Here is a 24,799-nt window from a genome sequence, read left to right as displayed (position 1 = left end):
GACCACTTCAGTCAGCCGGTGAGTAAGAGCGGTGTGCCTTCCACCGACATGCTTAGAGCTTTTAAATAGACGCTTATATCATCTCCTTTAAATCTCATTGTGATGACAAATTGGATTCCCAAACACCGAAACAGGCCCGTTTACAGTAAGACCTGCAGTCCTGAGGCCCGTTTACAGTAAGACCTGCAGTCAACATGTGCCTCACCCTCACAACCCCTCAAGCCTTCTGCATGTTCCAGCGTTTTGAACACGGATTTAGAGGGAACAACCTTCACTTAAATGGAAGGAGAGAGGTTAAATAAATCTTTAAAAAATAAATAAACAAAATTTTTCAAGGCTTGCATTAAGTGACATCAGAAGAAAGCAGCCGCTGCTGTACTGACCTCTCGTCGCCGTGACGCCCAACAGCTCTGTTTGATCTTCCACACCACTGCAGCCACCAGCAGCAGAGACAGGAAACAGCTGCAGATGGACAGGAAGTGAGGTCAGAGGACAGAAAGGGTGGGCAGAGTAGAGCAGGAACTTGCTAGGTGACATTCCAACCAATAGGAGATTTGTTGTGATGAAGATACTAAATTTCACTCATGTAGCGGAGACGTCAGACCTGCTGAGACCACGAAATTTCATCCAGTATCGAGAATTTAACATCGACATACAAGAGAAACGACACATCAAGGCCGAGATGTCAGTAAATCAGTTGTGTTCTGTGTTTTAGGGGCTGATTCTCCATGACGAATCACTACTCCACAGACTCATAAATGTACACACAAGTCTTACTGTGCCCTGTCTCACAGTCAAGTCCCAAACATAAATGTATCCTTTGCTTGTAACCTCTACTTAAGTCTGAATAAACATGAATTTTGAGCGGCTGTATACGGGTGTGCGTGTGTGTGTGTTGGGTGTGTGTGTGTGTGAGATGGTGTGGGTGTGTGTGAGAGATGGTGTGTGTGTGTGTGTGTGTGTTGGTGTGTGTGGGTGTGTGTGCGTTGGTGTGTGAGATGGTGTGTGTGGGTGTGTGTTGGTGTGTGAGATGGTGTGTGTGTGTTGGTGTGTGTGTGTGTGTGGTGTGTGTGTGTGTGTTGGTGTGTGTGTGTGTGTTGGTGTGTGTGTTGGTGTGTGTGTGGTGTGTTGGTGTGTGTGTTGGTGTGTGTGTGTGTGTGTGTTGGTGTGTGTGTTGGTGGTGTGTGTGTTGGTGTGTGTGTGTGTGTGTGTTGGTGTGTGTGTGTGTTGGTGTGTGTGTGTGTTGGTGTGGTGGTGTGTGTGTTGGTGTGTGTGTGTGTGTGTTGGTGTGTGTGTGTGTGTTGGTGTGTGTGTGTGTGTTGGTGTGTGTGTGTGTGTTGGTGTGTGTGTGTGTTGGTGTGTGTGTTGCTGGATGTTCCACCAGCTGTTGCTCTCAGTCTTTCCGTCTGTCTCATTTTCTGCCCCCAGTCATTTCCAGCTCATTTCTTCTCCTGAACTACATTCTCTCATACTGGATTCTGGGGTCTGCTGAACTCAGGATGGGCAGAACAGAAAACTACTGCAGGATTAGAACCCTTTTCTTAATAGAAAAAATGGTTCTGATCCAAAATGCAGCTGGAGTGGGCCACACTCGCCTCAACTTCACTCCTACCCAGCCTGAAAGTGTGCAGAGTCAGTGTAATTCATCATAGTGCCTCAACTGACAGAACTAATGACGGGGAACCATTGCCAGCCACACCACAGAGTGTGTGGTGTGTGTGTGTGTGTGTGTGTGTGTGTGTGTGTGTGTGTGTGTGTGTGTGTGTGTGTGTGTGTGTGTGTGTGTGTGTGTGTGTTTGTGTGTGTGTGTGTGTGTGTGTGTGTGTGAGAATCATACTCTAATCTAGGAGACTGTTCTTCTTTCCCTATAGCTGAAGCCTGGAAGAGCTACGACCAACAGTACAGTTTTGACCGTGTGAGGGAAACGGGGAGACACGGTGTTCTGATGAAGGCGATGAGAGAAACCTCGTGTTCCCTGTGTGAGTGCGTATCACTCCGTTTCTTTTCAACGCCACAAATTAATTTACTCTGACAGTGTGAGCTGATCTTTTAAGTCATAATAAGCCAGATAAACTCTCACAGCACTATACTACACTTTTTTGATAAAATGAGCTAAACAATGACAAAAACGTCACGAACATGGTGGTTCCCAAAGTGGGAGAAACCCGGGCCTGGAGATCAGCTAGAGACATTAAAAGTTAGCTGAACATACTGAAAAGTGTGTAAAGTGTAGGAAAACAACCTCTGTAAAAGAGGATGGCTCTAGTCAGGTATGTTGGTTTGATAATGTCAAAAATTCATAAACGTGCCATTAAATTTAATTTTTTTTTATGGTGAATAAAAATGACATTAATAGGAAGCTCTCAGGAAACAAAACCAGTGGTCTCCCTGTTGGGAACACTGAGTATAACCTACAAGCTCACTGTTGGTTTGGAGACAGAATTTGTGAACTTTTGGGTGTTAAGGAAGACGTCCCAAAATGACCCTCTGAAGCAGCTTTAGGTCCAAACAACTGCTGTGCAGGACTGAGCAACAGCTGCAGAAAGTATGAGATTCAATTTCCTGCCAACGATCTATAAGCACAGCATACGAGGCACACTGCTTCTCCTGGAGTTCCACGATAAGATCACTTGTGTGGTCTTCAGGCAGAAATCCTGGCAACCGCCAGGGCGTCACGAACCTCTTCCTGCAACTGCGTTACTACAGTTCTTAGAAACAATCCTTTGCTCGAACGCAAGTCCGTAGAACCATGCAAATGTGCAGGTGCACGCACACACAGCCGTACCCAATTAACATATTTTGAAACAACGGAGATTCTAACCTGAAGAATGTGACAAAGAACTGTACCAGATCCATGAAGTTACTGTGTTGGGAGAAAGCAATCTGAAAGAGAAGGAGAAATAACATTAATTTTGTGGTACGTGTACATTTTCAGTGTATGCATGGCTAGAATTCCCCCCACCCTGGACCAACACTGCCCCCTGCTGAAGATTCACCCCATCGATAAGGGTTTATTGGCTCAGTTCAGATGTGTTACCATGCATGAAGAGTTTCTGTGAAAAGCTGGGATTACATCCCTGGAAATGAGGGGTGGAAGGTTGTAGAGAAAAAAAGGAAGAGAGGGGTTTGAGAAATGTAGATGCGTCAAAGCTTGAAGTAATGTGCATAAGAACAGGCAGGAAATCTTGAATGAGAGATACAGACTTCTCACGAATAAGCAGATATTATACCATCAGTACAGTGACACTGTCCAGTATAGCAGCAACAATGTTATTTTTATCAGTGTTATTTTGTAAATAATTAACTATATAGACATGGTACAAACACTGAAGAACACTAACCTGCAACTGTAAGCATACAATAAAGCTGGCTACACAGACCAAAATGGCAGTGCCCCCAGACAACCCCCCCCCCCCCCCCCCCCCCCCGTCCCAAGTTCCTCAGTGGACAGGAAGTAGAGTAGAGGGTATGCACGTGACATCACAGCTAACAGAGGGTATGCACGTGACATCACAGCTAACAGAGCGTATGCACGTGACATCACAGCTAACAGAGCGTATGCACGTGACATCACAGCTAACAGAGAGTATGCACGTGACATCACAGCTAACAGAGGGTATGCACGTGACATCACAGCTAACAGAGGGTATGCACGTGACATCACAGCTAACAGAGGGAATGCACGTGACATCACAGCTAACAGAGTATGCACATGACATCACAGCTAACAGAGAGTATTCAAGTGACATCACAGCTAACAGAGGCATTGCACGTGACATCACAGCTAACAGAGGCATTGCACGTGACATCACAGCTAACAGAGGCATTGCACGTGACATCACAGCTAACAGAGGCAAGTCACTGCGGTTATGTCCAAGCATTGTTGTTCAGTGTGAACACCGCAAAAACAAAACATAAACAGGAAAGAGCTGTGGTGTGACTGACTGTACAAAATAGATTTAGCCTAAATTTGGATACTGGCTAAAGCTATAAAGAGAATAAACCTCCATGTGATCGTCAACAGTCCCCTGACTGCTGTACCGGCATGAAGTGGTCAGACCAGCGTCAGACCTCACGCTGGTGCATCTGGCTGTGGATTCCTCCTGGTAGATCACAACGTCTACCCTCATGTGGACAGAACGTGTTGGCGGTTCCTGGATAATCAAAGCACCGATGGCACTGACGGGCCTTCACGTTCCCCAGACCCGACTGTTTTGTATCAGTGCATTCAACGCTGCCAAGTAATTCCACGGACTATCCAGACGCTCACCGATTGCCCTGATCCAGGTCTGGGAGGAGATCCCAGAGGACACCATCTGGTGTCTCTCAGGAGCATGCCCAGAAGGTGTCTGGATCGCACGCAGGCACGTGGCAGCCAAACCCACTACGGAGTCACATTACGAGTTGCTGTGATGAAAATGCAAATTGGATCAGCCTGTGATGTCAGTTTTACTCTGATTTTCAATGTAATTTTTTATTCAGATCAATGGGTCGACTATTTTGGTTTCCATTGATTATTGCTATGTCATTTTGTACACAATTTAGATCAGAAAAGATGTTCAAACTTCAAGCATTCCCTAATTGCTTGAGCATTTTGCATGCACACATGATTCATAAAGTATTCCGATCCCTTTATTTCTGGATAACATTGCCATTTTTACTCAATGTACACTTAATCACCAATAATAAAACAAAGAAAAGAGTTTAAAAAAAAGAAAAAGTTAATTAAAATCCCCAAACTTCTAAAATCTGAATTTTACTGACAACCCATTTGATGCGGCAATCCAGATTGTAGACAACGAAATCCTGTTTTCTGTAATTATCCTTGATATGTATCTAGGACTCAATTCAAGTTCACCTGGTGAAATGTTGAATTGATTGGACATAGTTTGGAAAAAACGCACACCTGTGTCCATTAGGGCCAACAATTTACAATGCACTTGTCAGGACCAAAACCAAGCCAATTCAGAATTTCAAGGACCATCTGAGGATCTCCGTGATCGAATTATGGCATGACATTGATAAAGGCAATGATATAAAATGATATCTAAGGCTTTGAGTGTTCCCAATACCACAGTGGCCTTGGCTCTGAATGGTAGAAGCTAGTCTCCCTGGAATTGTCTGACCATCCAAAAGAGCATCCAGACCAGAAGAACCTTGGTCAAGGTGGTAAGAGAGAACCCAATGAGGACTAACAGAACTCCAGAAGAACTGGGTGGAGAGGGGAGAATGTCCAGGACAGGCAGCCATCTACGCAGCATAAATCAGCTATGGTGAAAAACAGTGATGAGCTAGCCTAGCATCCCTACAGTGAAACATGGCAGGGGCGAATCACGCCCAAATCACGCCCTGGGAGTGCACCTCAGCAGCAGGGACAAGCAGGGACGAGTCTCAACAAGCCTGAAGAACCTCGGACTTCACTGACACTACTCCTCTCAATACAACAATGACCTCAGGGGAAAGTCTCTGAATGTACTTTGAATGGCCCAGCCACAACCCAGAGTGAAACCCCACTGAACATCTGTAGAGACCTCTTCACTCTCCACGGTGATCCATTATCTGGTCGTATGGGGCTTGACCAAAGGGACACGCCACCCAAAGCTTGTGGAGACGTGTTGAAGGAGAGATCCAGCTAACAGTTGCCAAAGAGGCTTCTCCAAAGTACTGAGTAAAGGGCCAGAATACTTCTGTGAACAAAAGATTTGGGGTTTTCATTCTTAATTAGCTTTTGAAATTCTCTTAAAGAGGTTTTGACAATCATTATGGGAGCCTGAAGGGTAATAATTACATCCATTCAAAATCAAACTCACAATCAAACTGCTTGGGTCATTATTCTTTTACCAAGTTTGGCTGCTAAATAGCTCCTAGCATCTTAACCCCATCCATGAAGTATGTTTTAAACATATATTGTTGCAGGCACAGGTGGTTTAGCCTTAGTAAAGACTATTGAATACATTATTTCATTGTGTACTATATAAAAACAATAGGCCTGGTGTAAGAACCACTTGTATCGACAGATTTGATCTTGAATTGCTTGTAGAAGTGATTTAGGAGGACCAGCCGCATTCTCCAGTTTATTCGTATGTGGAATTCTTTTCTGAGGCACCAAACGTACGAGTGCTGGTTGAGGATCAATACTAAACAGACACTATGACCTGGATCCGTTTGAGCTATTTACTTCACTAGCTTAAATATAAAATATAGCTGTAATTAAAGAAAATAACAACATGCTGCTATTATCCTCTTAGACACAAGTGTGTAAGTTTACACTGCCTGTGCTCTCGTGGCAATCTAAATCACGATTACAGCCGTTAATCTGCTGAGCTAAAACCCGATGCGGCAGGGTTTACACCACCCACGTTTTGCACACTGCGCCAGACTAGCCTAAAGCTAAAATTCATTCACATCATTTAACAGTTCAATGTTGACACAGAAAATCACCATGACGAGCATCCTGGGCTGTAACCAATAGCAACAGCAGAGCAGCGATGCTTTATGTCAGCGGTCACTATAGAGGAGTCCCCAAAACGACAAAACACGGACACAGGTGGGACAGACGGATACAGGTGGGACAGACGGACACAGGTGGGACAGACGGACACTGTCGAGACAAAGGGACACAATCTACCCTGCTGACCCACTGCCAGACACAACGTCACAACACAATCCACATCAGTGTTTTGTTTTACTCTGTCTACAGTACGTTACATACGTGTATATGTGGACTGAGTATTCACATGCATTTTAAATCCATGAAATGCTTTATGTCCAACAAAACTACCCACTGAATATATTACCATTTACAGTTGTGATCAAATTTATTCAACCCCCACTGAAATAAAGTGTTTTGGCCAGTTTGACATTGATTTTGATCATTTCAGTCATCTTATTTACAATTATATCAAAGAGGCACTTATAAATTAGACAAACATAACATAATATTTATGATGGAATAACCACAAATGTCTTTACTGTGCTCACATCATTATCAGTTTTATTCAACCCCCTAGTGACATTATTTTTTAGTACTTAGTACAACATCCTTTTCCAGTTATGACAGCTTTCAAGCGTGAAGCATAGCTTGACACAAGTGTCTTGCAGCGACCTATGGGTATCTTAGCCCATTCTTCATGGGCAAAAGCCTCCAGTTCAGTCACATTCTTAGGCTTGCGCACTGCAACTGCCTTCTTTAGGTCCCACCAGATGTTCTCAATTGGATTTAAGTCTGGTGATTGCGATGGCCACTCTAGAATGTTCCAGCCTTTCATGTTCAACCATGCTCTAGTGGACTTGGATGTGTGCTTCGGATCATTGTCCTGTTGGAAGGTCCAACGTCTCCCAAGCCGCAGGTTTGTGACTGACTCCATCACATTTTCCTCCAAGATCTCCTGGTACTGAAGGGAATTCATGGTACCCTGCACACGTTGAAGCTTTCCTGTACCATTAGAAGCAAAACAGCCCCAAAGCATAATTGACCCCCCCGCCATGCTTCACAGTAGGCAAGGTGTTCTTTTGTTCATAAGCCTGGTTCTTCCTTCTCCAAACATAGCGCTGGTCCATTGTCCCAAACAGTTCTAATTTAGTTTCATCTGACCACAGTACACTGTTCCATAACCTTTGTGGCTTGTCCACATGACTTTTGGCATACTGCAGTCAACTTTTCTTGTTCTTTGGAGTCAGCAAGGGGGTGCGTCTGGGCGTTCTGGCATGGAGGTCTTCGTTATGCAGTGCGCGCCTTATTGTCTGAGCTGAAACTTCAGTGCCCACATCTGACAGGTCTTTTTTCAGTTCCTTAGCAGTCACGCAGGGATTTTTCTCCACATTACGCTTCAGGTAGCGCACAGCAGTCGCGGTCAGGATCTTCTTTCTGCCACGACCAGGTAACGTTTCCACTGTGCCCTTTAACTTGAACTTGCGAATGATACTTCCGATAGTGTTTCTTGGAATATTTAACAACTTCGCAATCTTTTTATATCCATTGCCATTCTTGTGAAGAGCAATAACCTCTTCTCTTGTCTTCTGGGACCATTCTCTTGCCTTCACCATGCTTGGAAACACACCAGTAGATGTCTAGAAGGAGCTGAGTATCACAGTCCTTTTAAATCTGCCTAATTGGTGCTTATCATGCTTGATTGCTGCTCGTTGACATCCACAGATGTTTTCAATACCTGATGGAAAACACTGGAATGAACCTCTGTTCTTAGGAGTGGTAGTCGTAAAGGGGTTGAATAATTGTGTCAATGAAGAAATCACAAAAAGGCCATTTAATACTTTATGACAAAAAAAATTGATGCTATCTTAGTTGCATTTAGTTCTTTAACAAGTCCTTGTAAGATTTCATTATGAACACAATTACAAATGTGCACTGAATTCCATAAAACCCTTCGCAGCATTGGGGGTTGAATAAATTTGATCACAACTGTATTTATCTTTAAAAAAAACGAAATTTAAAACTATGGCTACTGGAGTGCAAATCAGAACAAGTTCAAAAATGTTTTTGCATGACACAAAAATTTCAGTCATTACAGTAATCTCACTGTAGCTCACATCAAACTGCAAACCCAGGCCTTTAAATCCTGACACGTTTGCTTGCTTCTGACGGACTTTAACCCACTACTGACCCAAGGCTGCTGATCTTTAGAAATAAACTTCAAAAGGTAATATTTTGGAATATGGCACGTGTCACTCGCACTCCCAGGAGGAGACTTTTACACGGACGACTCCTGGTTCGATGTGAAATTCTCACAACAAGCCAACTAGCCGAGCTGGGAAGACTGCCAATCAAAACAAGGCCACGCTTTGAGGACTGCTTTCACGGCTAGGACAATGCAGGAACGAGGAGTGACCAGCCAAACTATAAATTAAAAAAAGGAGAAAACTAAAATATCTCTGAACAGCTCTACAAAGGGGAACATTTGAAAGAGGGCCCAAGTTGAGCCAAATTGATTACTAAACAGCAAGAAAGAAACAAGAAAGGGAGATAAAGTGAGCAGGTCTCGGAGCGGCCCGAGTGGAAGCCACGTTATCATGCTGCCTGATCTGTCCTAGCGTTTTAAAGTTGGAATGCCACGGCAACGGGCCAGCAGTTAAAGCTCCGCCCCTCAGTGTCCTGCAGCTAAAGCTCCGCCCCTCAGTGTCCTGCAAGCAGACGAATCCTCACCTACCTCCCACACTGCTATGAGAAAGTGGAACTTTCCCCAAATAAATGCAGTCAACTTCCCTGTAACAGGTAGACTTTCAGCCTCTGGCTTGCGTGCTAGTAGGTAATGAAAGACTAGTTTAAAAGGGGGGGAAACACTTAACTCCTGATTTTTTCTCTCTCTGTCTCTCTCTCGCTCTCTCTCTCTCTCTCTCCACCCCAAGAATCTCATACCCATAAATATGTATGTATGTGTACGTACACACACACACACACACACACACACACACACACACACACACACACACACACACAGCTCAGCCTGCAGAAAGTGAACATGTAAAAATTATCCCCTGCAATCTCCATGTAGTCAAAGGCTACAGAAGGTGCAGGGACTGACCACTTGCAAATAAAAGCACAGAAGGACAGTGGAGGTTGAGATCTTCAGACGTAAAGCACAGAAGGACAGTGGAGGTTGAGATCTTCAGACATAAAGCACAGAAGGACAGTGGAGGTTGAGATCTTCAGACATAAAGCACAGAAGGACAGTGGAGGTTGAGATCTTCAGACGTAAAGCAGAGAAAAACATTGGAAATTGAGATCTTCGGCCATAAAGCAGAGAAAGACATTAGAGGTAGAGATCTTCAAACGTAAAGCACAGAAGGACAGTGGAGGTTGAGATCTTCAAACGTAAAGCACAGAAGGACAGTGGAGGTTGAGATCTTCAGACGTAAAGCACAGAAGGACAGTGGAGGTTGAGATCTTCAGACATAAAGCACAGAAGGACAGTGGAGGTTGAGATCTTCAGACATAAAGCACAGAAGGACAGTGGAGGTTGAGATCTTCAAACGTAAAGCAGAGAAAAACATTGGAAATTGAGATCTTCGGCCATAAAGCAGAGAAAGACATTAGAGGTAGAGATCTTTAGATGTAAAGCACAGAAGGACAGTGGAGGTTGAGATCTTCAAACGTAAAGCACAGGGCAATGGAGGCTGGAATCCGACACTTGCAGGTTGAGATGAAACTGTTCTTCACCTTTTAGGTCTTCCTCTCTCTTTCTCTTTCTCCATCCTCTCTTAATTTCACTCTCCCCCTCTCTCTCTTCCTCTCCCTCCATCCCCCTCTTCCTCAAAGCACCATGTGTTTCAACTTAACATTCCATCTGACACTCTGGCTTGCTCCATGTTTGCTGAGCACCTTTTAAATGCCACACTGTTCTAAGGCCCCATACAGAAGCCCTCTCTCCTGCCCCCTTCCACAACCCCCCCTGCCCCCCCCCCGCCCCCAACAGCAGCTCCTCTGTGCTCCGCACGCTCACCTCCCCACAGACTCTGCAGCCTCTCTCAGTCTCTTGCACATCCACGCAACACGCACACTCTTCCCAGGCGAGGAGCCTGTATCTGGCCTTCATCCAGGTGGCCAGGGAACACGCCGCGATAGCGCTGGGGAAATCCAGCCCACCTCCGTGAACTGAAGAATGAAGGTGCCCTTTCGGCGGGCGGACAACCAAACACGTTCGCCAGAGTTCGCCAACAGTCCCAGCAGAACAGCGCAACGCGGGCCCCACAAGCAGGGGAGGAGGAAGAGGAAGAGGAGGAGGAGAACACAGCCCAAAATCACTCCCAGCCCCGTCTTCCTGACCACGCCAACACAGGAGATGGAGAGAGGGGCAGAGAGAGGGAAAGAGGCATAGAGAGTGGGATAGAGAGTGGGATATATATATATATATATATATATATATATATATATATATATATATATATATATATATATATATATATATATAGAGAGAGAGAGAGAGAGAGAGAGAGAGAGAGAGAGAGAGAGAGAGAGAAAATGGCACTTATGCATGGCTACACAAATGACTCATGAGTCATTCTGGAGGAATTGTGTGTGAGCGTGTGTGTTCTTTAGTGATGAAATCCACACTGTATTCCCTGATAGTCCTGTAGACTCATGAAAAATATTTTATCATTAATCAAAAATGCTAAATAGTTTACACAGCTTAAAACAATCAAGTCCATACAACAAATTTGTCTGTTTTATTTCAGGTTTTTTTTTTGTTTGTTTTAATTTTAATATTGTAATATTTTTTATTTTAACAAGCGTCTGATGTATGATGCTCCCTTCTTCTAATTGGATCAAGCAACCTAATTTCCATACTGTGATTTTCAGAAAACATGGCGAACGGTTTATTAAAACTATTTAATAGTTTCATATAACTCTGAGTGTTTGAAAGAGTGAATGCATTGTTCATAAATTCGTTCCGTTTTAAAGACCTACATCGATTGCAGTAAGGGGCACAGTTGTGTGTGTTTTTTTTTTTTTAGTTTTTGACAAACCGATTTGAATTGCACGTGCATTTTGAATGCATAATTAGCAGTCAGAGAGGCGGAACTTGCAGTGTTGCTCCAGCAACGTGGTCCTCTTAACCACTCGCAGCTTTTCTGCTGCTCAGAACCTTAATTTGGTAAGTTTCATATTCATATTCATAGTCAAAGCAAATACAACTTAGTTTTTCAGCCTGAGAACTGGTTGGTGCTAGCTGCTAATGTTTTCAGTGTGCTAGCTGCTAATGTTTTCAGTGTGCTAGCTGCTAATGTTTTCAGTGTGCTAGCTGCTAATGGACAGAGTTTAGTTTACCCACAAGTTTACTCACAGCCTATAATGAGTGATTTCACATAAATATCACCATATTTGTATTGTCAAAAAGTGATTTGTTTGTATTTTATGTGCATGAACAGGACGGTTCACTGCAGATAGAACATGTAGTCAGTTCTTAAAAGAGCACAGCATACACAAGTCTCGATTTAGATCTCTGAAGACAACTTTAGGCGTGTTGATATTTTTAGTATTTGAATTCTGCAGGTGTAGGACTGGGATTGGCTCAGTTTTGTAAGATTGAAGATATCCTGCATGAAAATAACAAATGTGGCCTTTAACTGCAGGCAGCACAAGTCTAATTATGTCTAACATCTAAGGGCATAACCTGATTCCAGGAGAACTGGAAGAGAGAGAGAGAGAGAGAGAGAGAGAGAGAGAGAGAGAGAGAGAGAGAGAGAGAGAGAGAGAGAGAGAGAGAGAGAGAGAGAGAGAGAGAGAGAGAGGTGAGAGGTGAACTATCTACCAAATTTTCCATGAGGAGGGGATGCCTTGACTCTGGAATGACTAAGAATACAAACAGCTGATGAAGTATGAAAAACAGACAGAAATCTACAGATGACAGCGAGATTAATGCAAACTACATGTGCATTTCGCCATAAGCAGATCACCATCAACCACCCATCACAACTGGCCAAAGGATTTTCTACTGGCCTGCCCTTCGACTAGTCACAGACAAATTATTTATTACACTTCTCCCATTTTATCACTGTAAAACCATTTAATTTAATAGTTAACTAAATTGAAAACCACTGTGTTTTCATATATTTAGATTTGTGCAGAATTCCACAGGATCACAAATATGAATCGCAAAGTAAGTTGTATGCAGGGCGGGACAAGCGTACACCACAGCTGTCTTTAGGCAGAAGGCTGCACGTACTGGCCAGACAGCCGAGGATATGAGGAACATGTTTGTTCTATGCCTATGATGTACTGGTATGTGACACCATATTTTGATATACATATAAAAAAAACTATTGTCGAAATAAATTGCTTTGTTTTGCTTCTGTTGCCGCTTTCTTCTTCTACAAATCTGCTGCTGTCTGATTCCTTTTCTTCCTGCTTCCTGTATAGTTTTGCTTGTGACTGATTACAGGAGCAGTGTGACGTTAACCACCGACGTCCAGCGGCCCTACGAGCCCTCCATGTGTGTCTATGTGAAGATCACTCCAAGTTGTTCAGGACTTGGGAGTGTAAGGTGCTAAATATGTTTTTTTTTTTTCATATTTACTACATATTGTTTCCCATTTGCACCCAAAACTTACAACATAGAGGAATTGTTTCTTAAAACGTTTTGGTGTAAAGTCACAACTATGCTCATTCCTGTCCAAACAGCTTTCAAAAAACTTTACTTCATGTTTCAGTTGTAAAAAGAATCAAATTTCATCCTAAATATTTGGAACACTGCACCAATGCCCCAGTGTCTGGGCTCCAGTACTAGTTCTTTGTTGGAAAGAGAGCAAAAAAGAGAAAGAATGTGTATTTTCTACACATTTTATAGTGTATGCAATACAGACAGAACAAGAGAATGAGTCAGACACACCTGGCAGTAGCTGTTTTAAGTGGTAAACAAATATCTAAGTTCCCTTGTTCACTTCAACCCTACCAGGATTAACATTGTGCTGGAATGAACAGACTCAATAAAGGTGTTCACCCAGAAGGTGATGTTTTAAATGAGCTGCCTAATTTGGCTGATGCTTTTCTTAATGTTATTTGGGTTAATATACGTACTACACTTTGACTATCCAAAAGAACTGACCCACACATTCACTCCATGACTTACATGGTTACGTGACTTTAAGCCACCATCACCCAGGTTACTGAATCTAAAAGATGATCTACTGATGACGGTGTAACCTGGCAAGAAAATATGCTACTGGCTGTCTGTCCCCTCTCTCCTCCCTACCCCTCTAGTGTAGTCGCACAATACACAATAAAAGTAAGTAGTGAATTAAATGAAGATGTTTAAAAAAAAAAGGATGGTTTTGTGAACACACACACACACGTACACGCACATACAAACACATACACACGGGCACGGGCACACGCGCGCACACACACACACACACACACACACACACACACACACACACACACACTTTGCTGACTTTACTCATTTCTACTGTTCATTAAACATATTGACATTTGCAGTTTTATAGTGCTACTTTATTTTATTTATTTTATTAATTTCATTAGCAGTTTTATAGTGCTACTTTATTTTATTTATTTTATTAATTTCATTAGCAGTTTTATAGTGCTACTTTATTTTATTTATTTAAAACATAAAAATTAGTGCCTAATATTGACAGTTACATTTAAGCATGTTTACATGATCTACATGATTTTACACAAAATGTAAAAGTTCAATGTTTTGATTTGTGTTGAATTTAGTTTATGTAGTTAGGAAAACAATAATATATCAAGTACATTGTAAACAATATTTGTCTAATTTAATTTTATGTCAAATTAAATTAATAAAGTTAAGAGATCATTACAATTCAAGTATAATATGAGTTTTATGAAGTTTGGTTTACATAAAATATTTTAAGTTTTGTTTACTTTGAAGAATAGTTTGCCCACTCAAATATTTTGAGGTAAGTTTTCTCAGACAAATATTATTCGGGTTTACAGTGCAAGTCATGAATAAAATGCCCCACATGTATGACCCCAGGCCTCCCGTCCCCCCAAACATACTTGTATTTTGATTGGCCAGGTGAAGTTGCTGACATATACAAAGAAGGTGATGTTGACGTTGCTACGAAAATCAAACTTCTCATTGGAGAAACTGTCCTTAAACTCTTTTATGTTGCTATAGGAGACAATGGGAACCTCTTCTCCAGACTGAGTACCAGCTGAGAGCAAGAAGAAAATAGAAGGTTAAAGGTTAAAGGTTAAACTACACTCACCTTAAGCACATCACCAGGAACAATACGAACATTACCTGTGAAGCTGGTTGCCCAGGAGATGTTGAGGTTAAAGTTTTTGGAGGCATTGATGATCATGTCCAAGTCTCGGTTTTGCTATACAAGAGAAGAAATGCATTCAAATGAAATCAGCTCTCTGGAGAAGAACTTTTATCATCAGCCCTTTAAAAAAAACGTTAAAAATATCTTCTCACAAAACACAAAGCTGTCGTGTTCGTGTTGTGCTTTTTTTTGGCTATAATTAGTTGTACAGGCCTCCAGGCAAAGCGGAGAAACGTTGAACAGGGGTTGGAAACAGATGCTCAGATGCTTCTCTGGAGACAACTGCATGTTGTGTGATTACACTACAACATCAAACAGTCTGCTTAGGAAATTACCCTGCCTGACAAATGAAACGTGAACAACAAAAGCAATACGTTTCAGTTTTCCAAGGGCTATAAAAATAACTTCACATGAACGTGGCTCTTTGTGGGGCGCAGTAACCCCACTCGTGCGCTCCTCGAGCGCGATGCCGGTGCGTGCCCAGTCCAACTGCGTGGTGTTGAACACGCAAACGGCAGCATTTCCCCGGGACGCCCCGCAGAAGCACGTCCACGGCAGCGCTGGGCTCCTGAGACTACGCCCCTACCACAAAAGCGCTACGTCTGCAGAACAGCTGCTACTGTAAACATTCAAAATTGAGTCCAATGCAAATTTTCTATTGCATATTGCAAATTTTTATTTATTTATTTTTTTTGCTAATTTGCTACAAATCCTGCTAGAACCACACATCTTTGTTTCGTGAAATGCTTAACGTTCAGAGTCAAGGATTCCTTACGTTCAGCAGCGTGGAAACGATTCGGACGCGTGCTAAAGCTGGTCAGGTAACAGGAGGCCTGCGAGTTGATGACTACGTAATGAGACGTGACATTCCCGGCAACTTTAATCAGCTCACCTCGTCTGGCGTGGCCACAAAGTTAATGGCGGTATAGTAGCGGTCGTCCTCCTGAGACAGGCTGAACGTGAACTGGTAGTCTATCAGCAATGTGTCTGAGAGAGGCAGAGAGAGAAAGAGGCACTGAGGAGGGGTCGAATAATGCCTTCAGTTTTTACTGAGGGATGGGTGGAGAGGTGGAGGGGTGGGGTAATGCCTTCAGTTTTTACTGAGGGAGGGGTGGAGAGGTGGAGGGGTGGGGTAATGCCTTCAGTTTTTACTGAGGGAGGGGTGGAGAGGTGGGGTAATGCCTTCAGTTTTTACTGAGGGAGGGGTGGAGAGGTGGGGTAATGCCTTCAGTTTTTACTGAGGGAGGGGTGGAGAGGTGGGGTAATGCCTTCAGTTTTTACTGAGGGACGGGTGGAGAGGTGGAGGGGTGGGGTAATGCCTTCAATTTTTACTGAGGGAGGGGTGGAGAGGTGGGGTAATGCCTTCAGTTTTTACTGAGGGCCACCAACAGGTTCAATTCAGCTTGGTAAATTTAAGGGACTGGTAATAATCCACCTGACCACTCGAGCTCACCAGCAAATTTCAAAGTACAGTTGGGAAAAACACAGTGAATGTATTCACTTATTGGCTGGACATACAGCAGCTAGTTCGTTAGTAAATGTTTAGGGGCAGGGTGGAGTGGTTGTGCAGCCGACAGGCCTCTGGAAGCCACTCAATCACCAGCGTCCCTCTGTTCCAAAACACAGAAGCTCAGATGGGCAGCTGAGTAAATGAGTTGGAAGAGTTTTTGAAGGTCACCAGCTTGTTCTGGTTTCTACAATTACTTCTATACTGCCACACTCACAATAACAGGTTCCTTTAAGAGGGTTGCCCTGGTAACGATTCTCCACTTCACACCTGAGAGAGAGAGAGAGAGAGAGAGAAAGGCAGCAGGACAAAAACGAAGTAATCAGCATTAAAGCTGAAGAGATAACATTTAAATAAAGAGAACAATTACTCATCTGACACAGAGAGGGAAGCTAAGAGAGCCAGAATGAAACAACACAAACTCAGCAGTAGAGCTTGTGAGCAAGAAAGGGGATGAATCACAGGACTGTGTGTGTGTGTGTGTGTGTGTGTGTGTGTGTGTGTGTGTGTGTGTGTGTGCGTGCGTGCGTGCGTGCGTGCGTGCGTGCGTGTGTGTGTGTTCTGGCGAATGTCAGTGAAGGCTTAAGGGTGTCGTCTACTGAGACTAACAGCCACTGTTCAGAATAAGAGGCGAGTTAACAAGTCAGGCCACAGTGTTCCACGTTAGGCTTCTGCTCCATGGTGGTCACAGGGCGGGGCAGAGGGTGGAGCAGAGGGCGGAGCTCAGGGCAGAGGGCGGGGCAAGTCGAGATCCGGAGTCAATATGCACTTATCAAAATGGGAGGCGACATCTCCCCTCATGAAAACGTCACACGTGCTCATGTTGAAACACGGACTTCCATCCCGTCAAATCAAAACACTTGCTGTTGAGAGGCAGGCAGTGGGGACCAATCCCAAGCGGGTTTGGTGTGGCGTGAGACACGCCCCTCTCGGCGAGGCGGCTGGATGAAAGGCGCGTACAGACGTAGCCGTCACGCGGGGCTACTTACAGATGGCAGCGGTCTCCTTTGATACCCTTCGTAGTGCAGAAACACTTGCCGTTGTTGGAGTTACACACGCTGGCGTGGCCGTTGCACTTGCAAGCTGCGTAGAAGAGCAGACACGTGAGGCCATCGCATCAACGTCCTCCGCCATTTTCACGCTCATGGCGGGTCACAGTGCCACGCCCCCCCCCCCCCCCCCCCATTACTCACGCTGACAGCTGCCGCCATTGGTGGGATCGCCATAGTAACCAGATATGCAGCTCTCGCAGTGTCTGCCGGTGGTGAGATCCTCACATCTTTCACACACGCTCTCGTTCACACACGCACTGTGGCCGTTACACTGGCACGCTGCACACAACACACACACCCACACAAACAAAAACACACACACACCCCCACACCCACACAAACACACACCCCCACACCCACACAAACACACACCCCCACAAACACACACCCCCACAAACACACACCCCCACAAACACACACCCCCACAAACACACACCCCCACAAACACACACCCCCACAAACACACACCCACAAACACACACAGAGGGAAAGAGGTCTGAAATTCTAGACAAAGAGAAGGAATTACTGTACATGACTGTGTAGGGAACATTTGCGTGTAGCTGTAGTTATGTATGACGTACCTGGACACTGTATGAAGGACCAGTTGAAGTTTTTGTCCTGGGGACATAAGCTCACATTGAGGACGGGTGGAGGGGTGGGTATGAGTGTTGGTCTGGTGGAGGATGGCGCGTGCAGCAGCATCTGGACGGGCCCGCGGTACGACCCCTCCATACACTGGCCCCGCCCCGTGTTGCTGGGGTCAGTGCACCACCCACAACCAGGCTGGTCGAGACACTGGGAACACGTCCTATAGCCAGAGCAGTTCTCCGCTGTGCAAACACACACGCAAAACGCAGAGATCTTCAAAAGCAAGCAACTATAACATGACCTGACTTGTGACGGTTCTCCTAATGCACTGGTGTCCTTAACGTAGCTGGTTCAACATATCGTGTGCTGTAATGGGTGTGTTGTGAAGTGGTCCTGGTGGCTTCAATAGCTTTTCAATATACAGGAGTCACTACAGGTAAATCATGAGTAAACATTTAGAGAGATATTCAAACAACATGCTGACACGAACAACATAACATTTATCTAAACTTAAAATTTTTTTAGCTTAAATTAAATTAATCAAAAAAAGTTCCCACCCTGAAAATAGGGGCATAATGAATAATGAACCAACTCAACTACAACCAATGACCAAATAGGTTGGCAATTAATTTACTGGTCAATTAGTTGGTGACATGACAGGTTTTTCTCACGTTGGCATGTAATGATCTGACACAGAGTGACGCAAACAATAATCCCAAAGGCAACAACTGCATGTGGGCAGAGGAAGCACGCTGGCCCTCTGGGCCGTGACGACACGTCTCGCTAAATCAGTCAGCTAGTTAGCTTGCTAATGTTAGCGTTAAAACTGGCCATGTTACTTCAGGTTATGAGCTGTGACATTTTCTGTTATGAAATACATTTTCTCACGATCAGTGAACTGGTAATGACACTGAACCTTCTAGAAAGCTACACAGGAGTGGAGATCGCACCGTGGGTGTCCTGAGAACATAATCTGGGAGCATGACGACGAAAGAATAAATATTCTGGAAACAGGGATAAACTTGATGGTTCTCCCACGCTAACAGTAATAAAAAGGTCAGTAGTGGTACCAGTGTCAATGTGGTCTTTCACAGATTACTCCAAAAAACATTATCAGCTTCTCCACGGAGTTTATTTTCATTGCGTGACCGACAAAATGTGCACCACGAAATCTATGCGCTAAATCTACAATCTTAAATGTTGCATCATTGTCATGGTAACGTTCACACCTGGAGAGTGTGTGGCTGCAGAGTGCGTGTGAACAATGGAGAATTTGATACTATATTAAACAAAAATTCAAACTAATTATGAGTTTGTTTGATTTTGCTAGAATTTGACTTTTCGGGGAAAAAAAAAAAAAAAGACTTCCCTAATAGCAAACGCCTCCATTTATCATGAAACTGGACATGCAGAGGCGAAACAAGTTTATAACGCTACATTAATTTCTGTGCGTATTTCTATATTGAACTAAAAATGTGGTTTGAGTGTAGATTTGTTTAATGGAGTGTTGGAGCCGTGTTGTGTTTCTCTTTGGCGTAATGAAGGTCTCTTTATATTAACTGCAGTCAAGAGGCTGCCGACATTGTCTTCTAAATGTCAAAGAAATAAGACGAGGACAAAGCCTGTTTGATGCTCTTTGCTCGTCCTTGGTTTAATTTGTCACAGAAAATTAGATGTTATTACCGCAGGAATGTTAAACAATGTTTTTTTTTTTTTATGAAGTACGTTTCATTAAAATGAGTATTTTTATTTTCTCGATTGTTAATGACAACATAGAGCTATATTTGACAGCTGATAAATAAGACCCACTGAATAATTTCACTTGAGTAAGAGGATTATCTGACTTTCATATGACTATCAAAGCAGCTGTTAGTAGCAGTCCGAACAGAAAGCCAAACCACCACTATATTTATAGTTTTGTTTACCACCATTGTATTGTTTAGTTTGTTAACACCAAGGTATTTATAGTTTTGTTAGTTAACACTACTGTATTTAGTTTTGTTCGTTAACACTACTGTATTTAGTTTTGTTTGTTAACACCTCTGTATTTATAGTTTGTATAGGTCTGCTCACCTGGTTTAATTAGGAACCCATAATAAGCAGGTGATGCATTTACTGACCAAGCCAACAGCCGAGTGCTGGTTCTGCCTCTGTGGTTTTACCAGAAGCAGTTAAAGCCTCCAGTTCTAATGCTGGGTGACTGCTGAAAGTTCTCCTCCTGTATCTCATCATCACATGGTATCTTAACGACAAGCTCCCGACACGCGTTACGCCCTGGGTTTGTCATCACTGAAATATCTACAGCACCTCAGAGGGAACGTGAATTATCATGGAAGCTCTAATGGTCCTAGTTATGAGTTTAGATATATGCTGGTGGAGACGTGTGGGGGGCAGTTGGGAGACGTGTGCGGGGCAGACGTGTGCGGGGCAGACGTGTGGGGGGACTTACGTGGGCAGGTGTTCATGGTGTACCACTCCATGCACTGGCCGAAGGGGAAGGAGGCTACGTAGGCGTTGGAGTCCACACACTGTCTCATGTTACTGCACCACATACACTCAGAACCTCCACTCGCACACTCACTACAGGAGGAGCGCAGAGCACAGGGCGTGCGACACTGCTTCACACTGTGGTTGGCTAGAGAGAGAGAGAGAGAGAGAGAGAGAGAGAGAGAGACAGGGAGACAGAGACAGAGGCAGAGCGAGAGACAGACAGAGAGAGAGAGCAACAGAGAGAAAGAGAGAGCAACAGAGAGAAAGAGAGAGCGAGAGAGAAAGAGAGAACAAGAGAGACAGAGAAACAGAGAGAGAGTAAGACAGAGAGAGAGTAAGACAGAGAGAGTGAGAGAGCGAGACAGAGAGAGAGAGCGAGACAGAGAGAGAGCGCGAGACAGAGAGACACAGACAGACAGACAGACAGACAGAGAGAGAGAGAGAGAGAGAGAGAGTTAACACTGTTAAACGCTTCCAAAAACAGAAAAAAACTGAACCAATAGGATTTCATCTACCATTCTGATGTCTAAGGCGCACCGTGGCCAGGTGAGCACCCGTGTTTTGGTGGTGCGCGGTCTCACCTGGTCGCTCACACAAGCTGCCGTTGAAGGAGTTGATGCAGGCGGCCGCCTTCAGGCCGCCAGAGCTGGGCTCGGCCAGGTAACCACAGAAACCAGCATCGCTGGGTTCCCCTGGCAACCACTGAAGGGTGGAGTTAGTGAAGGGAGACATGTCCTCCCAACACCAGTAGGAGACGTTCACCTTCCTGAGACCCACCCACGGAGTCACTACTGATTTAGACTACACACACACACACACACACACACACACACACACACACACACACACACACACACACACACACACACACACACACACACACACACACACACACACACGTGTCTGTTTTCATACACTACAGCTGTGCCTGATGGGAAAGGTAGGCGACCGTAATGTGTGCAGACAGCTCGGTGCGGCACGACGGCGCCCCCTACCTGTGCCCATTTGCTCTGCAGCTCTTTGAGGACGAACTGCACTTTCTTGGCGGTGTTGAGCGAGGCCAGCACAGCGCTGTGTGTGCGGCAGGCCAGCTTAGCGTTGTCGTACGAGTCCTTCGCCGTGATGAGCTTCATACACGAGTTCCCCACCAGGTGCCAACCCTCACCACACACGTTCTCTGTGTCACACACACACACACACACACGCACACACACACACACACACTCATAATTCTGACCGGGACTATGAAGAACATCCAGGATTAGTCATTTCTATTGACGGCAGTGTTTTGAACATGTTTATTCTACTGAAATACAGAAGGACTGAAAACCACGAATGTACTGTATGTTCTGTGCAGGTAGAGGCCTCACCAGGTAAAGTGATGCACTCCTGGGTTCTGGCCTCCCACTGACAGTTCTGGTCAGTAGCGCAGCTCTTGCAGCTGGTCTTCTTATTACAGGTGTAGGAGTGGACGTCCTTAGGACACACCTCGTACTCCCTGATGGGCCCCTGTGGTCAGCCGAACACAACAGCAAAAACCAGCTTCATAGAACTGAAGGAAAGTGTCATTAAAACATTCATAGGGGGACACGGTTCTCTGTTTGGTCATTTTTCATGCATGTAAAACTGATTCAATGCAACAAAAATTAGCCCTTCTCCCTAAACTGCTGGTGTGTGTGTGTGTGTGTGTGTGTGTGTGTGTGTGTGTGTGTGTGTGTGTGTGTGTGTGTGTGTCTCCTAGGGCTCCAGTCTCACCGAGACAGATGTGCAGTTACTGTGGGCAGCCATGCAGTGTTCGGAGCACCAGAGGCAGCCGTTGGTGTTAGCGGAGCAGCTGTAGCAGTCTGTGTACTGATCACACCTGTCACTGCCTCCATCTGAAACACACACACACAAGGTTAGACACACACAGCAGCTGTTTGTTTAGACATGCGGTATAGTGATGTGATCAAACTTAATCCTACTTAATCCTAAAAAAAGAAAGAAAAGAAAAAACCCCAGAGAGACGCTTTCATGAAATGACATGGTTCTCTGCACATGTAGTTCAATGTTGCAGGGCTGTGTTTAGACAGCTACTCACAGGTTCTCGGAGGGCATGCGGGGGGTGTGGCCTCAGCTCCGGGGGGTGTGGCCTGCCCCCAGGACTGGCAGGTCCCACTGGAGTTCCACACACAACGCAAGCCCGGGACAGCTGCCACACACTCCGCCATGCTGGTGTAGGCAGAGCAGTTGGCAGGGGTGTACCTCAACATATCACTGAGCATCAGGCTGTTAAAGCCCCCGTACACGTACATCACCCTGAGAGAGGGAGAGATGAGGAGAGGTGGAATAAAAGAGAAGGGTTACAAAGGAGGTGAGAAAACCGGGTGAAGACGGCGAGAACAAAAACAGAGATAAAAAGTCTCGGTGTTAAGACTGGCGGATCAACCGTCTTGAAAGGGCAACTTGGCGACGTGTAAAGAGAAACATCCTCTTTAGATCTTCGTTCCTGAGAGAATGACCTCAGCAGACCTCATCAATACTTCCTCTTCTTCTCCACCTTAGCGCCGGTGGCCCATATGCAGGTGTTCCTCAGGGATACGTAATAAACACCCAGCTGTTTTCCTTACAAGTCCAGAGTAAAAGCACTTGATCTGGCCTTGTCCCTTCATAAATACAACTTACTCCGCTTTTTGTCAGTACATCAACTTCCTGCTCTCAGAGTCTAACGAAAGCTTTTTATATCTTTCTGGTAGCTAGACCAGAGAGCTGTGTGTATTAGGTCAGCTGCCAATACCAAAGAGAAGTTGGACAGGACTCTAGAACTACTCATCCTCAGATCAGGTATAGTTTATTGGTAAATTATTTTTTTCTGTAAACTAAAAAAAAATGTTACAGATTGTAATATTTTTATATTAGAAATATTAAAGCCAGACATTGGAAACAACAGCTTTAGCATCGATCCACTCTGTCAGTGTCACTCACAACTCATATTCAGATTGGAAACAACCGCAGAACGAGTCAATAACTCCTTGATTTGCTTCCAATCAAGCGGAAGCGGAGGGTCCATTATTCAGGCAGGCGGACCCTTCGGATGATGTTAAAGCAGTGAAGCGAGACGCTGCGTTTCACAGGCAGAATTAGGGACGACTGCGCAGGTCCTCGAACACAAACCGCTCGGTATGAACTGGCCTGGCACAGCTCATGCCACAGGGCTGCAGGCTCTCCTGCCCCTCCAGCCGCAAAGCACCACGTCCCTCGGCCATGGGGGAACTTCAGCTGACACGCAGGAACGTTCACAACAGGGCTGTAACGGAGAGCGTCCTCATGTTGGACTGTTGCGCGCCGTCGGGACGGTCCTGACCGTTTAATGTACACTTATAAAATCAGGGGTGTGTGTCTATGGACTCACAGCACAGAACCACTTGAGAACTTCTACGGGGTCCTAGAACCTCGGTGAATAGCTACTGTGGATAAGCACTGATTTATATAGAATTATATGATAGAGTCTAAATTAAATTTCCATTTTATATCAATTTAATGTACAGAACATCGTTGAATTGCTGAGTTGTTGCTGGCAAGTGGTGGAGAGGGTGATCCAAACATCGCAGTGACACGAGTGTGTGTATCAAAAGAGCACCATACACTGTCCTGCAGCCACACACACACACACACACACACACACATCTTTGTGTGTTAATGAATAAATGTCCTGTGGCATACTTAATGAGTAGTTCCTTGCATATTTCTGCATGTTTGCTTAGTTATTTCAATCAAGATTAACTTCTGTTTCAAGGATTTTCATTTAGATATCTGACAATTTGCCTAATCTGTCATGAAGGAGGTTACCGCGGGATTTACACCAAGCTGCACATTTAGTAACGTTTCCCTGGTAGACGCCAGCAGGGAAAGGTCAGAGGTTGTAGTGTGTGGGGAGAAGCAAACCCAGTCAGAAGCAGGTGCACCAGGGGACCTTCCCAGCAGGCAGCGGTGCATGGTGAACTTTCACCCTCACATCACCCACAACCCCCTGCTCTAGCACACACCGCTGCTTCACAAGTGTCCGTCTGCTCAGAACAACACGGCTGCTGTATGATGTCCACTGGGGGGGCAGGTGGGAGGTGTGGGGGAGGTGTGGGGGAGTTACCCGTCGCGGTGGACAGCCGAGTGGCCAAAGCGGTTGACGTCGTGGGACAGGTCCGGCTTCGGCAGCACCGTCCACTCGTCACACACTGGAAGACAGACAGAGACAAAGAACCATGAGGATCCAGAGACACTCTCACTCCGTTTGGGTTGATTAACAGGCACAAACAACATCTGCCTGCTATCTAGCAACGTCAAACACTGCAGTGATTCGTTCTCTGCCGCAAGAACCGGCATAAAAAAACTAATTTAATCAGCAATTAGCAAGCGCTTA

At 44.8% G+C, this 24,799-nt stretch overlaps 1 protein-coding gene and 1 long non-coding RNA gene across 2 annotated transcripts in view; one reads left to right on the top strand and one right to left on the bottom strand.

Moving 5' to 3' along the window:
* Positions 1–318: 318 nt before the first annotated feature.
* The window catches only part of atrn (attractin), a 42,163-nt gene continuing 17,682 nt past the window's right edge, over positions 319–24,799 (bottom strand). Inside the window, exons 11-26 of the mRNA XM_076974867.1 lie at positions 24,530–24,614; positions 22,484–22,701; positions 22,159–22,280; positions 21,774–21,912; positions 21,399–21,580; positions 20,985–21,204; positions 20,363–20,548; positions 17,907–18,155; positions 17,467–17,604; positions 17,263–17,356; positions 16,491–16,543; positions 15,659–15,753; positions 14,742–14,820; positions 14,495–14,652; positions 2,822–2,883; positions 319–462 (exon numbers count right to left, since the gene is read on the bottom strand). Coding sequence (XP_076830982.1) covers positions 354–462; positions 2,822–2,883; positions 14,495–14,652; positions 14,742–14,820; positions 15,659–15,753; positions 16,491–16,543; positions 17,263–17,356; positions 17,467–17,604; positions 17,907–18,155; positions 20,363–20,548; positions 20,985–21,204; positions 21,399–21,580; positions 21,774–21,912; positions 22,159–22,280; positions 22,484–22,701; positions 24,530–24,614 — 2,189 coding nt within the window. The 3' untranslated portion in view covers positions 319–353. The remainder of the gene's footprint in view (positions 463–2,821; positions 2,884–14,494; positions 14,653–14,741; positions 14,821–15,658; positions 15,754–16,490; positions 16,544–17,262; positions 17,357–17,466; positions 17,605–17,906; positions 18,156–20,362; positions 20,549–20,984; positions 21,205–21,398; positions 21,581–21,773; positions 21,913–22,158; positions 22,281–22,483; positions 22,702–24,529; positions 24,615–24,799) is intronic.
* LOC143476797 (uncharacterized) lies at positions 11,499–12,939 on the top strand. Its single transcript, XR_013121388.1, has 3 exons — positions 11,499–11,609; positions 12,573–12,736; positions 12,875–12,939. It is a non-coding gene; the product is annotated as an uncharacterized LOC143476797 (long non-coding RNA).

Source organism: Brachyhypopomus gauderio, chromosome 15, assembly GCF_052324685.1.
Source record: "Brachyhypopomus gauderio isolate BG-103 chromosome 15, BGAUD_0.2, whole genome shotgun sequence".
NCBI classification, from domain to species: domain Eukaryota; kingdom Metazoa; phylum Chordata; class Actinopteri; order Gymnotiformes; family Hypopomidae; genus Brachyhypopomus; species Brachyhypopomus gauderio.
Note: the sequence above shows the minus strand (reverse complement) of the source record. Positions and strands in the feature narration are given on the sequence as shown.